General features: G+C 41.5%; 1 protein-coding gene across 1 annotated transcript in view; it reads left to right on the top strand.

The window, feature by feature from the left end:
- The first annotated feature begins 5,723 nt into the window (after positions 1–5,723).
- LOC132882535 (putative methyltransferase NSUN7) overlaps positions 5,724–15,154 on the top strand; it is a 30,439-nt gene continuing 21,008 nt past the window's right edge. Inside the window, 4 exon segments of the mRNA XM_060915636.1 lie at positions 5,724–5,925; positions 14,055–14,113; positions 14,187–14,323; positions 14,413–14,593. Coding sequence (XP_060771619.1) covers positions 5,724–5,925; positions 14,055–14,113; positions 14,187–14,323; positions 14,413–14,593 — 579 coding nt within the window.

The raw sequence follows: 15,154 nt of genomic DNA, 5'->3' as shown, positions 1-15,154 counted from the left end.
TGATGGACTCTAATTGGCTAGAAAAGAGAGATACAGATGAGGAGGTTTCAGATGAGAAAGCGCGCGTGTGTGTGTTGGATCAGTGTCTCCTTGCTTGCTTTCTTACACCTGTGCTTTAAATAAACTCTGTGGTGTCATATCACTCAGGAGACGCTGATACAAAATCCTTCCAGGGGAAAATGAAACTCATCCTATCTCTATTTCAAATTGCAAATGAGATGTGTAATATTTTCATTTTGGTAGGTTCATGTTCATGCTATTTTTCCTTTCTTATACACCAAGACAATTATAGTGTCTTGGTGCATTAAAAAAATAGTAGTATATACAGTGGTGCTTGAAAGTTTGTGAACCCTTTAGAATTTTCTATAATGCTATTTCTATATTCTGAATTATACCATGCGAATTCTAAAGGAAAATGTCAGGACATCTGTCCATGAACTGAATCTCAAGAGAAGGTGGGTCATGCAGCAAGACAACGACCCTAAGCACACAAGTCGTTCTACCAAAGAATGGTTAAAGAAGAATAAAGTTAATGTTTTGGAATGGCCAAGTCAAAGTCCTGACCTTAATCCAATGGAAATGTTGTGGAAGGACCTGAAGCGAGCAGTTCATGTGAGGAAACCCACCAACATCCCAGAGTTGAAGCTGTTCTGTACGGAGGAATGGGCTAAAATTCCTCCAAGCCGGTGTGCAGGACTGATCAACAGTTACCGGAAACGTTTAGTTGCAGTTATTGCTGCACAAGGGGGTCACACCAGATACTGAAAGCAAAGGTTCACATACTTTTGCCACTCAGAGATATGTAATATTGGATCATTTTCCTCAATAAATAAATGACCAAGCATAATATTTTTGTCTCATTTGTTTAACTGGGTTCTCTTTATCTGCTTTTAGGACTTGTGTGAAAATCTGATGATGTTTTAGGTCACATTTATGCAGAAATATAGACAATTCTAAAGGGTTCACAAACTTTCAAGCACCACTGTATAGACTTGTCTCGATTGGGCATCGGAACAACAAGAAAAGGAAAACGTTACGTGATCTGAATTTCCAGAAGATCATGAGAAGAAGAAAATTCTCTCGTTTTTTCATTATTTTTAGTTGCATTGTGATATTGACTTGATTTCTAATTAACAATTATTCCACGAAATCGAGTCATACATGAGCTGATAGCTGATGATGCGTGCAGCACCGAGTTGGCTATAAGCCATGTCCGACGAGACTGAATGGAATAATTCATCTCATCTCATTATCTCTAGCCGCTTTATCCTGTTCTACAGGGTCGCAGGCAAGCTGGAGCCTATCCCAGCTGACTACGGGTGAAAGGCGGGGTACACCCTGGACAAGTCGCCAGGTCATCACAGGGCTGACACATAGACACAGACAACCATTCACACTCACATTCACACCTACGGTCAATTTAGAGTCACCAGTTAACCTAACCTGCATGTCTTTGGACTGTGGGGGAAACCGGAGCACCCGGAGGAAACCCACGCGGACACGGGGAGAACATGCAAACTCCACACAGAAAGGCCCTCGCCAGCCACGGGGCTTGAACCCCGACCTTCTTAATGTGAGGCGACAGCGCTAACCACTACACCACCGTGCCGCCTCGAATGGAATAACTGTTTTATTCTATCCACATTCACTGGATTTTGAGAAACAGAGCATTTTTATTTTTAATTTTTTGCAAATTTGATAAATAACTTGAAACAGAACGTCTGACAAAATCATTTCCGCTTAGCTGGACTTCTTAAAAATCTATCGATGGCTGCACGAATTGAAGTGTTGTTTTTTTGTAGAAAGTGCCGTCTTGCTGTCATGCCGAGGTATAGAATAGCTTTAGACATTTATTTAATTGTTCCTTGGACATTTCAGTTATGTAATTTTCAAACTTCTTTGAGATTTTGAACCGGTCTAAAAAAAAATTCAACAAATTTTAATGCTTAAATAATAATAATAATAACTAGACCGGACAATTCCCCGGGGGAAATTGTGAGAGGATGCAGTGCGCGAAGCAATTCAGTCACGCATGTTTGCTGGCCGTGAATGTGTGACCCGCAATGATGTTTCAATGCAATGATTATGTGTGTGCTTGAGACAGCAAACCCCCCCCCCCCCGTCACTCACTGCTCCCAGTCGGCATGGCGACGGGCCTGAGAAAGCACAGAGTGACACATAATCTTGTCAATTTTTGGCTGATTTTTGCTCAGGATCAGGCCTCGAACAATGACAAATAACTCAACACCGAAAGCAGCTATTCACAAAATTCTTTCACAGTGAGCGCTAGAAGGGTCTCCTGAATAAACTGATGTAATTTTTTGTCTGTAGTCTTAAAAATGAGGACAGTAGACTGACTTAAAAATGACTGACTTTTCTGTCACGTTTATAATGGGTGTCAATAAGCTAAGACACACAAGGTCTTGAATTTTGTGCTGTGTTTTACGAAGGACCAGGCCTCGAACAATGACAAATAACTCGACAACGGAAGCAGCTATTCACAAAATTCTTTCACAGTGAGCGCTAGAAGGGTCTCCTGAATAAAATGATGTATTTTTTGTCTGTAGTGTTAAAAATAAGGACGCTAGAGCGAGTTAAAGATGACTGACTTTTCTGTCACGTTTATAATGGGTGTCAATGAGGCCATTCGGCTGCCCTCTTCTCAGTTTGAGGCTTCTCATTCAAAAACTGTAAATCCTATCGTTTAGGTAGACACATTGTGTGAATCAGGACAAGTTTTCCTACCACTTTTGAGAAAATCAAGTCTGTAGAGTGAAATTTGTGGCTGAAAACACAGTTTAAGCGAGAAAATTTGAGCTTTTTTTCCAAACTCTCTCCACTCTAAGCTAACGAGCTGCACTGGTGTGTAACGCAATAGACACCCATTCAAAAGCCGGATTTTCTCCCGGAACCCACATGGCGTTTGAGCCGGGACTGATCCGAAAGTGTAGAACCTAGCAGAAAAGTTGAATGCCAGATCCACAGAGGAGAAGTTTTCCTACGTTTTAGAGTTTGAATCACGTCTCTAGGTGAAAGCATGCCAGAGCAGCGGATGTTTGAAAAAGTGCTTTTTTTTTCAATTAATTCCATAGAAATTAATGGGGTTTTTTGGGGCGATTTTTTCACGACTACGTCGCGAAAAAAATGTATTCTGTAGAGAAAAGTAATAGCATAGCGAGTCCGATCGAGCCGCACGTTTTGATATATTGTTTGTCTGTGTGCGACATATGGTTATTGAGTTATTCGAAATCAAAATTTGCGTAGGAGGAAGAAGAATACGGAAGAAGAAGAAGAAGAAACACGTAGAAGAACAATAGTTGCAGTGCTTTGCACTGCAACCTATGGGCTCCCCTAGGGGAGCCCATAGGTTGCTGTGCTGCAGCACTGCATCCTAATAAAACTTTATTTGCCAGGTATGTGAACACACACAAGGAATTTGACTCTGGTTTCACTTACCTCTCTCTCAGTACAAACAGATAAAAAGCGTAGAAAAAAAAGCTATGTACATGTAGAAGGGTAAATATATGTACGTATAGACAGCATAGTGTGAGGATGAATTAGTAAATATAAATATACAGTGTGCAAGATGAAAAATGTAAACAGACCGGCAAAATGACGAGCAATTTGTGAAAAATGCGATAACAAGAAGTCTTGAAAAAAAATTGTTTTTAAAAGGCATGTTCTTACCAGGGCGGCACGGTGGTGTAGTGGTTAGCGCTGTTGCCTCACAGCAAGAAGGTCCGGGTTCGAGCCCCGTGGCCGGCGAGGGCCTTTCTGTGTGGAGTTTGCATGTTCTCCCCGTGTCCGCGTGGGTTTCCTCCAGGTGCTCCGGTTTCCCCCACAGTCCAAAGACATGCAGGTTAGGTTAACTGGTGACTCTAAATTGACCGTAGGTGTGAATGGGAGTGTGAATGGTTGTCTGTGTCTATGTGTCAGCCCTGTGATGACCTGGCGACTTGTACCCCACCTTTCGCCCGTAGTCAGCTGGGATAGGCTCCAGCTTGCCTGCAACCCTGTAGAACAGGATAAAGCAGCTAGAGATAATGAAATGAGATCAGATGTTCTTACCATCAAATATTTTTATTCCATATTTTGTTGCTTTTTTTTTGTTTGTTTGTTTTTTGGGGGGGGGTTGTTTTCAAGTGGAGTTTTTATTTCGTCCTCGGCTGGTTCAGCAACACGCTCTGCCATTTTGTTTTTCTCTATTCACAGTATATGAGCTGATATCCTAGTAGTAGAGTAGCCAATCAGCGTGCGCGATTGCTCATATCCAGTGAATGTGGATAGAACAATTATAGACAGATTGAAAGTAAATTATTACTTTAAAATAAATAAGCAATGCCATTATCATGGATCCTCGATCGTTGTTATTGAACAAGTAACAAGGTTCAATTTTATTTAATAATAGAATTAGTAAATACACAAAATGCATCCTGTCAGATAGAGACGTTATTTTAGAACGTTGAGAAGGTTAAACATGTTTTCTTCATGTTTGATGTTAATGTTAATTTACAAACGTTAAATGGCACCTCGGTCGTGGATACACTGCAGCACTCTTACTGCAAAACGCACTGTAATATTTAAAAGTAACGTCACACAATACATTTTAACGAGCCCGCATTAAAAATACAGAGCTTCCACTGGGAGCAGTTCAGCAGCTCATAGCTCTTGCTAAGCCAATCTGATGATGCAGAATGTCCTAGAAAGACACACACTCAAGTTCCTTTTAATTATACAGCCAGCCAGAAGGTCCACTGAGAAAACCAAGCTAAGAGGACCGTGATGAGGAGAAGAAAGCTCAAGAGAAAGAGGTAATCATGTCTCAGATCATGCAGGTTGCACAGAAATGAAAAGGTAAAACATGTATAGTTTTTACTCGAGACTTTAGGGGATGACATTTACAATTGAAGAAAACAACCAGGTAACAGATTGTGTAAACAAAAAGCTCAATTTTATTACAAATTCATTTTGGATGCCACTAAAGATCATATTGTTCATAAGATTTCATCTCCAAATTGTTTGTGTGCTTTTTTTATTATTATTTTTTTATAGCAGACTACACATAACGTACTCTTCAGATGATTCCTTTCTTTTTGGATTTCATTTGATTTTATTTTTGCTGTCAAGAGCTATTTGGTCCATCTGATAGCAGAGATGCTCATACAGGCAGAAATGAATGCAGCTTCATCAGTCCATTTTCATCAATCATCACTTTTACTCTCACTGGTTTCACTTATTAATAAATTAGGAGAATCCTTCTCTTCCTTTTTTTTTTCCATCACTGGACCTCAGGAGAATGATGCATCGTGTTCGTGATAACGTGCCTGAAGGATGAGTGACAGGATTAAGAGGAGCGTCACGCATCATGAGATAAGCCTAGTCATGTGTTTTATTGTTAGAGTGACACCTGACCTCTCTGTGGCACACGTGTGTGTGGGGGGGCATGCAAAATAGAAAAGTGTGTCATCTTGAGCATCTCATTCTTCTGAGTCTAACAAAGTGGACATAACATCTGTAGTTACTATTGAGGTTTGTTTTAAATTTAATAATCTTTTCTTTTATGTGCTTTTATATATTGTATGTACTTAGGTTTGAAATAGTAAAATGGAAATGCCCTTCATCTCTCTTTAAAAAAAAAAAAAAATACCAACACTGCTGGGGAAACGTGCACCAATTCCAATCCAAAGTGCACTCCTGAAGCTCCCTCATTAGGAACCAAGGCCATGTCTAAGCAGGGATTTCCTGACTGTGTGTACGTACAAGCGGCCGAGGCTTTCCGAGCATCTTGTACGGAGAAGATGCAGGATTCCAGGGTTATACGTTATGCCCCCATCCTACACCCTGCTGTTGGAGACACAAGGAATGAACGCAACACAAATCAAAAGGAGCTCTGGGCTTATGAGCTGGCATTCAACACTCTGAAATGTAAGTCATGCCATTAACAGCTTGTACACTACCGTTCAAAAGTTTGGGGTCCCTTTGAAATGTCCTTATTTTTGAAAGAAAAGCACTGTTCTTTTCAATGAAGATCACTTTAAACTAATCAGAAATCCACTCTATACATTGCTAATGTGGTAAATGACTATTCTAGCTGCAAATGTGTGGTTTTTGGTGCAATATCTCCATAGGTGTATAGAGGCCCATTTCCAGCAACTCTCACTCCAGTGTTCTAATGGTACAATGTGTTTGCTCATTGCCTCAGAAGGCTAATGGATGATTAGAAAACCCTTGTACAATCATGTTAGCACAGCTGAAAACAGTTGAGCTCTTTAGAGAAGCTATAAAACTGACCTTCCTTTGAGCAGATTGAGTTTCTGGAGCATCACATTTGTGGGGTCGATTAAATGCTCAAAATGGCCAGAAAAATGTCTTGACTATATTTTCTATTCATTTTACAACTTATGGTGGTAAATAAAAGTGTGATTTTTCATGGAAAACACAAAATTGTCTGGGTGACCCCAAACTTTTGAACAGTAGTGTACATTCATTCATTCATTCATTTCATTAACAGCATACAAAGTGTTTAAATTGCTCAATTCTCAAAATATTAAGTGAAAATACAAACAATTTCTCTGGATGTTCCAATATAGATAGGAAGCAGTGTTGTAGTCGAGTCACTAAACCTCAAGTCCAGTCTCAAGTCCCCAGTAAAGTCCAAGTCATTTAAAAAAAAAAAAAAAGAGTCGAGTCCGGGAACAAGACTCCAACCACACCATTTGACGGTGGCTGTTTTAACACCATTAACATTAGTTTGTTCCTGAACATGACGTAGCCTATGAACAGGTGAATGTGCTTCTCTTTGTCAGGGAGTGCAAAGTATTCTGTCAGAGATGGTTGTACTGTAAGTGCAGAAGGTGCGTTTATTAATACAAGTGAAGATGGTAAACAATCCAGAACGGCAGGCAAAATCGTAAAACAGTGAAACAGGCAATAGGTCGAGCGAGGCACAAACAGGCTATCGTAGACTCGGCAGAATCAAAGACAAGAAACAGGAAATCAGGGCTCAGGAAACCAAACAAGGAAATAAGGCTTGGTAATGTATGAGCAACGCAACTCAATACTTCGCAAAATAAGTGTGATTTCACAGTTTTTATATAGGCACACTGATTGTGCCTTAATCCTGTGTAGGTGAGAGTTGTTTACGGCGCGTGTGTGAGAGTCCGCTTGGCACATGCACTGTCTGGAGCGCACCCGAGAGTCTATCTGATGCACACGCCAAGGTGCACAGGTGTGACAATCTGACACGAAATTAGTACAAAAATGAATGGAGATATAAATATCTTATGCCAAATTATTATGGCGGCGGCACGGTGGTGTAGTGGTTAGCGCTGTCGCCTCACAGCAAGAAGGTCCGGGTTCGAGCCCCGGGGCCGGCGAGGGCCTTTCTGTGTGGAGTTTGCATGTTCTCCCCGTGTCCGCGTGGGTTTCCTCCGGGTGCTCCGGTTTCCCCCACAGTCCAAAGACGTGCAGGTTAGGTTAACTGGTGACTCTAAATTGACCGTAGGTGTGAATGTGAGTGTGAATGGTTGTCTATGTGTCAGCCCTGTGATGACCTGGCGACTTGTCATCACAGGGCTGACACTTGAAAGGCGGGGTGTACCCCGCCTTTCGCCCGTAGTCAGCTGGGATAGGCTCCAGCTTGCCTGCGACCCTGTAGAACAGGATAAAGTGGCTAGAGATAATGAGATGAGATGAAATTATTATGGCATGTTACAAAAAAAAAACAATTGACGAATCTGAATGCAGTTAATGCATGAGTCCAAGTTATCAGTGCTCAAGTCCAAGTCGAGTCATGAGTCCTTAAAATTAGGGCACAAGTCGGACTCAAGTCAGAGTCCTGGACTCGAGTACTACAAGCCTGATAGTAAGAGAGTTAGGAAGTATTCCTCAAGCATGTCCTAAAAATAACAATGTACATTACCAAGTCTTGCCTTTGCTTCAGAGGATAATTTCACTTGGATGCTGTAAATTTGTACATAAGACCTGCTGCTGTAATCCTAGAGAACAGACTGTCCTGTGCTCCTACACAATCTGCTCTTACTGAACACCATGTCAACACACTGAGTATTGTTTTACACTCTTCTACGCCTGCATATTGTACTGATTTATAATAGATCATAACTACATAACGCACATCCTACTGGGAAAAATCCAATACTTTGAAGACTAATATCATGATTGTTCTATATATTTAGCTGAAATAGCATTGACATATTGACATTGAGATTTGACACATTTTCCAATTAGGATTTAAAACCAGCCTTTAAACCTACAGACTGATTTTTTTTTTTGTTGTTGTAATTTTATATTAGTGAGGTTTAGATTGAAGTCAGAACTGAGAGCTGGTGCTCTATTGTTGGACCGGTTCACCCACGGAGAGTGAGAATGTGAGAATGAGAGGCAATGAGCTAAATAATGAATGTGTCCATTTGGGATATCAATGTGAAATCTTGCTCCAGTGTTTGCACGTGTTACTCGACCTTCTCTGACCGGCCACACGTAACTGTTATTCTCTGAGAGACTGGGCTTATTATATATTCTAGTTGTTTAATTGTTTTTGTATGTGACATTTGACTAAATCTAAAGTGTATTTTCTTTAATATCATATAATAATCAGATTAAAGGGTGGCACGGTGGTGTAGTGGTTAGCGCTGTCGCCTCACAGCAAGAAGGTCCGGGTTCGAGCCCCGTGGCCGGCGAGGGCCTTTCTGTGCGGAGTTTGCATGTTCTCCCCGTGTCCGCGTGGGTTTCCTCCGGGTGCTCCGGTTTCCCCCACAGTCCAAAGACGTGCAGGTTAGGTTAACTGGTGACTCTAAATTGACCGTAGGTGTGAATGTGAGTGTGAATGGTTGTCTATGTGTCAGCCCTGTGATGACCTGGCGACTTGTCATCACAGGGCTGACACTTGAAAGGCGGGGTGTACCCCGCCTTTCGCCCGTAGTCAGCTGGGATAGGCTCCAGCTTGCCTGCGACCCTGTAGAACAGGATAAAGTGGCTAGAGATAATGAGATGAGATGAAATTATTATGGCATGTTACAAAAAAAAAACAATTGACGAATCTGAATGCAGTTAATGCATGAGTCCAAGTTATCAGTGCTCAAGTCCAAGTCGAGTCATGAGTCCTTAAAATTAGGGCACAAGTCGGACTCAAGTCAGAGTCCTGGACTCGAGTACTACAAGCCTGATAGTAAGAGAGTTAGGAAGTATTCCTCAAGCATGTCCTAAAAATAACAATGTACATTACCAAGTCTTGCCTTTGCTTCAGAGGATAATTTCACTTGGATGCTGTAAATTTGTACATAAGACCTGCTGCTGTAATCCTAGAGAACAGACTGTCCTGTGCTCCTACACAATCTGCTCTTACTGAACACCATGTCAACACACTGAGTATTGTTTTACACTCTTCTACGCCTGCATATTGTACTGATTTATAATAGATCATAACTACATAACGCACATCCTACTGGGAAAAATCCAATACTTTGAAGACTAATATCATGATTGTTCTATATATTTAGCTGAAATAGCATTGACATATTGACATTGAGATTTGACACATTTTCCAATTAGGATTTAAAACCAGCCTTTAAACCTACAGACTGATTTTTTTTTTTGTTGTTGTAATTTTATATTAGTGAGGTTTAGATTGAAGTCAGAACTGAGAGCTGGTGCTCTATTGTTGGACCGGTTCACCCACGGAGAGTGAGAATGTGAGAATGAGAGGCAATGAGCTAAATAATGAATGTGTCCATTTGGGATATCAATGTGAAATCTTGCTCCAGTGTTTGCACGTGTTACTCGACCTTCTCTGACCGGCCACACGTAACTGTTATTCTCTGAGAGACTGGGCTTATTATATATTCTAGTTGTTTAATTGTTTTTGTATGTGACATTTGACTAAATCTAAAGTGTATTTTCTTTAATATCATATAATAATCAGATTAAAGGGTGGCACGGTGGTGTAGTGGTTAGCGCTGTCGCCTCACAGCAAGAAGGTCCGGGTTCGAGCCCCGTGGCCGGCGAGGGCCTTTCTGTGCGGAGTTTGCATGTTCTCCCCGTGTCCGCGTGGGTTTCCTCCGGGTGCTCCGGTTTCCCCCACAGTCCAAAGACATGCAGGTTAGGTTAACTGGTGACTCTAAATTGAGCGTAGGTGTGACTGTGAGTGTGAATGGTTGTCTGTGTCTATGTGTCAGCCCTGTGATGACCTGGCGACTTGTCCAGGGTGTACCCCGCCTTTCGCCCGTAGTCAACTGGGATAGGCTCCAGCTTGCCTGCGACCCTGTAGAAGGATAAAGCGGCTAGAGATAATGAGATGAGATAATAATCAGATTAAAGGGTGGCACGGTGGTGTAGTGGTTAGCGCTGTCGCCTCACAGCAAGAAGGTCCTGGGTTCGAGCCCCGTGGCCGGCGAGGGCCTTTCTGTGTGGAGTTTGCATGTTCTCCCCGTGTCCGCGTGGGTTTCCTCCGGGTGCTCCGGTTTCCCCCACAGTCCAAAGACATGCAGGTTAGGTTAACTGGTGACTCTAAATTGACCGTAGGTGTGAATGTGAGTGTGAATGGTTGTCTGTGTCTATGTGTCAGCCCTGTGATGACCTGGCGACTTGTCCAGGGTGTACCCCGCCTTTCGCCCGTAGTCAGCTGGGATAGGCTCCAGCTTGCCTGCGACCCTGTAGAACAGGAATAAAGCGGCTAGAGATAATGAGATGAGATGAGATAATGAGATAAGAATCAGATTAAAATCACACCATCATTAAAACTGGTTCAAATTTGGAGGTAATGTGGGTGGTAAGAATCACCTGAAAGCGAGAAAGTACACAGAGACTTTCATGGGGAAGAAGACTTTCAATGGTGAGAGAAGCAGTTTTGGGACCAAAAGGTTGCCGGTTTGATTCCCTGGACCAGCAAGAAGGGCTGAAGTGCCCTTGAGCAAGGCACCTAACCCCCAACTGCTCTGGGTGTGTTGTACATCGCTCTAGATAAGAGTGTCTGCTAAATGCCTGTAATGTCATGAAGACCATAAAGACATAGGATGCATTGTGATGGCTATGTAAGGCAGAGTTGAAGGAACTCTGGTACAATTGTTAGATCCCATGACTGACACTTAGGCCAGTGTGATGTGGACTCTGTAGGTTGATTGGTGAGTAACGTGGGCAGAATTATTGGTACAGGAAAGAATATAACCTCACACAGCGAGATCAGTCATGACCTAGACTGCTCAGTTCTGCCAGAAAGATCTACAGTTGATGGTGAATCAATTTGGCATACCACTTGCGCCCTGCTAAACCTTTCCCAGATGCAAGACATCTCACCATCATGCTATCCTAACAATCAAGTTGGCATCAGTGATGTGAACCATGGATGGGCTCACTTGAGTTTTGGAGTTTGAGACAGGGGACAAGCTTATTGAGTAATCATTTCAGTGCAGGCTAACTCCGAGAGCCTTTTTAATTTTTTTTTTTAACAAGCCACCCTTGAAAAAAGAGGAACCCTGAAGAGTCCAAGTTTCGTGTCAGATCAGAGCGTCCAATTCCCACAGCCATGTTGCTCATCCATACTTCATCTTCCTCGATCCTTTTATCCTGCTCTCCTCATCTCATTCTGCATTATTAAAGCATGCAGCCATTTGGGAAACTGTGGTCTGTCTTGGCTTTCCTATTTCTTTTACATCTTTATGCTTTTTCTGTCTGCCCTCACTAGTTGATTTGATGGTTGCTTTTACACAAAGTGTAAGAAAGAACCAACTGTGAGCAGAGCTGAGCTCAAACCCATCTACGTATCAGGTATCAAAGAGAAATGTTAGGTAAGGAACAAAGTGGAATCAAAAACGCGGTGGTGTATTGGGTTATGTAATTCCTAAATCTTGTCTTATACCATGGATACTTGGAAGGAACTGTTCATGTAGGAGACCAGCATTTGGTCAAGATCCTCCTGGCTGGATAATTTGGACAAATTATCAAGAACAACTCAATTTTGTATCACTGCTATGCAGATGACACCCACATTTATTTTGCTCTGTCACCTAATGATTATGCCCCCCTTGAATGTCTCTACCAGTGTATCGACCAAATCAACAACTGGATGTCACAAAATTTTCTTCAGCTGAACACAGATAAAACAGAAGTAATTCTATTTGGGGAAAAAAGATGAAAGACTCAGGATTACCACTATTCTTGACACAAAGGGGATTAAAACAAAAGATATGGTTAAAAATCTTGGTGTTTTCATTGACCGCGAGCTAAACTTTGACAGTCACATGAAAGCAATCACTAAATCGGCATTTTATCACCTAAAAAACATTTCCAAACTAAGAGGACTTATGTCAAAAAATGATCTGGGAAAACTTATACATGCCTTCATCTCTAGTAGGGTTGATTACTGCAATGGCCTTTTCACAGGCCTGCCAAAAAAAAACCATCAAACGACTTCAGCTGGTTCAAAATGCAGTAGCTAGGGTTCTCACACGAACAAAAAGAACAGAGCACATTACTCCAATTCTAAGGTCCCTTCACTGGCTTCCAGTAGGCTACAGAATTGACTTTAAAGTATTGCTGCTGGTGTACAAATCTCTAAATGGTACAGGGCCCAATTACCTCTCTGATATGTTGCAGTGGCCTAACCCAATCAGATCGTACCAGATCGCAGCAGCAAAATTTACTGGTAAAACCTGTTGTTAAAACAAAGTGTGGTGAAGCAGCTTTTAGCTACTATGCAGTACAGCTATGGAACCAACTCCCAGAGGACATTAAAAATGCTCCTGCTGTTGGCAGCTTCAAATCTAGACTAAAGACCAGGCTGTTCTCAGATGCTTTCTGCTAACTGATTAATATTGTCATCTTTACATGTTTTAAACTTTACTTAACTTTTACAGTCTCTGCATGTTTTAAACTTTACTTAACTTTTATACTATTTTATTCTGCTGTTTTTTTACTGAACTTTTACTTCATTTTATTATTTTATTTCTACTATTGTTTAATTCTTATTTTTTTCTCTCTTCTTCCCCCTTTATTTTATGTAATTTTATTTTCTATTGTTTACTGTTTTGCTTTTACCTCTGTAAAGCACATTGAACTGCCACTGTGTATGAAATGCACTATATAAATAAACTTGCCTTGCCTGGCGGCTGGAAAGGCGGCCATTACTAAGAACTGGCTCAAGACTGAAGCACCAAGTCACAAACATCCATCCATCTATTATCTGTAGCCACTTAACCTGTGCAGGGTCGCAGGCAAGCTGGAGCCTATCCCAGCTGACTATAGGTGAGAGGTGGGGTACACCCTGGACAAGTCGCCAGATCATCGCAGGGCTGACACACAGAGACAAACAACCATTCACACTCACATTCACACCTACGGTCAATTTAGAGCCACCAATCATCCTAACCTGTATGTCTTTGGACTGTGGGGGAAACCAGAGCACCCGGAGGAAACCCACACGGACACGGGGAGAACATGCAAACTCCACACAGAAAGGCCTCCATCGGCCGCTGGGCTCAAACTCAGAACCTTCTTGCTGTGAGGCGACAGTGCTAACCACTGTCAACCAATGGTTGTCAATCATAGATGATATACTTGTGACGGAAAATCTTACATACAAGTTGAAAATGGAAGATTTTTTTTTATAAAAGGCTGGAGAAAATGGCTAACACATAAAGCAAAGAAAACCATGAATAACAGGGCAGTCTAAAAACAAGGTAGAATTCTCCCAACACACAGAGCTAATTTTTTTTTCCTTTCATTCTTTAGGGATGTGAACCTAAAACCTTCCAGTTACTAGTGCAGAACTTTAAACATTAAGCTACCATTTTATATAAAAATCCTATTGCAGTTCTGGACGATTTTGTTTCCCTTTTCCAATCTAAATTTCCATAGAACTGACTGTCTCATAAAATTCCTCTCGGTACTACTAATACACCACTTTCATTTCCCAGAGTGCATAAATGTATTGACTTTTTTTTGTCCATGACATCCATCATCTACACCATGGTGCTTTTATGTAGGTGAAATGAATTCAAATTTTATTCAACACTAAATTACACGTTTTTATCTGATCCCAGTCCAAGCGCTGTTGGAGGACGTCCTGATTGACAGCTGCTTCCAGGCAGCTCAACAACTGGTGAGTTTGCATTTTTCTTAAACATTGCTTGGAATCAGCATCGAGTGTGAAATGAACATTTTCATATGTTTAGCCAGATGATGTCATGGCCTTGGTGATGGTCATGCTGTATGACCTGCAGGACAGAAAGTTTCAGCCCAGAGAGCCAATGACAGGAGAAGGGGAGGGGCTTGTAGAAGAAGTGAAGCTGGTGGAGGACAGCCTCTTCAGGTTTATGCAAAATTATTCAGAAATGTTTATAATCTGTTTGTGTTTTTTTCCTCCCAAATACACCTGGTGTGCATGTGTACATATGTTAGTTTTAGGACTAAGCTTGCAGCCTCACTGGCTCGCTTCAGAATCAAGCAGGATCTGGTGTGTATCGATGACATTCTGCCAAAAAGTGTGAAGGAAAAGCACCAGAGAAAACACAATCTACCCATCTGTGCCTGGGTCAACACACTCAAGAGCAGGTACACACACACACACACACACACACACACTTACTTCTAGTTTTTAATGTCTTAACAGGGAATGAACAAACATTCATGGTTTCCATTATTTGTCCAAACACACTATAGGACTGCATCAGGAATTTACATTCTACTTTACATCCTCGACATCCTGCATCTCCTCTCTTTCCCTCTACACCAACCAATGCAACTGCCATTACATGAACAACTGCAACTTGTCCGTGACATGAAGCTTTATCCCAACGTAAATTGGCAATTAACTGACTACAGAATAAAACAAGTGTTGCCAAGCAAAACAAACCTCGCCCGGCAGCACTTATTTTATACCTATATGTTAATAATGGTAATATTTCTCAATCACCAGCTGTCAGGTTATAGTCCTATGAAAATCCATGACCTTGAGTTTGACATTTCCAAGTCATTCAAGGTCAAAGGTCATGGTGCCAAATGAAAGCCCATATGGCACTTCCTACAAGTTGATAATGGTAAATATCCATCTACCATCAACCGTTTTTAAGTTACAGCTCTCTGAAAATCCATGACCTAGAGTTTGACCTTTCAGGGTCAAATATCATGGTGCCAAATGAAA

Source organism: Neoarius graeffei, chromosome 3 (assembly GCF_027579695.1).
Source record: "Neoarius graeffei isolate fNeoGra1 chromosome 3, fNeoGra1.pri, whole genome shotgun sequence".
Classification (NCBI taxonomy): Eukaryota; Metazoa; Chordata; class Actinopteri; order Siluriformes; family Ariidae; genus Neoarius; species Neoarius graeffei.
Note: the sequence above shows the minus strand (reverse complement) of the source record. Positions and strands in the feature narration are given on the sequence as shown.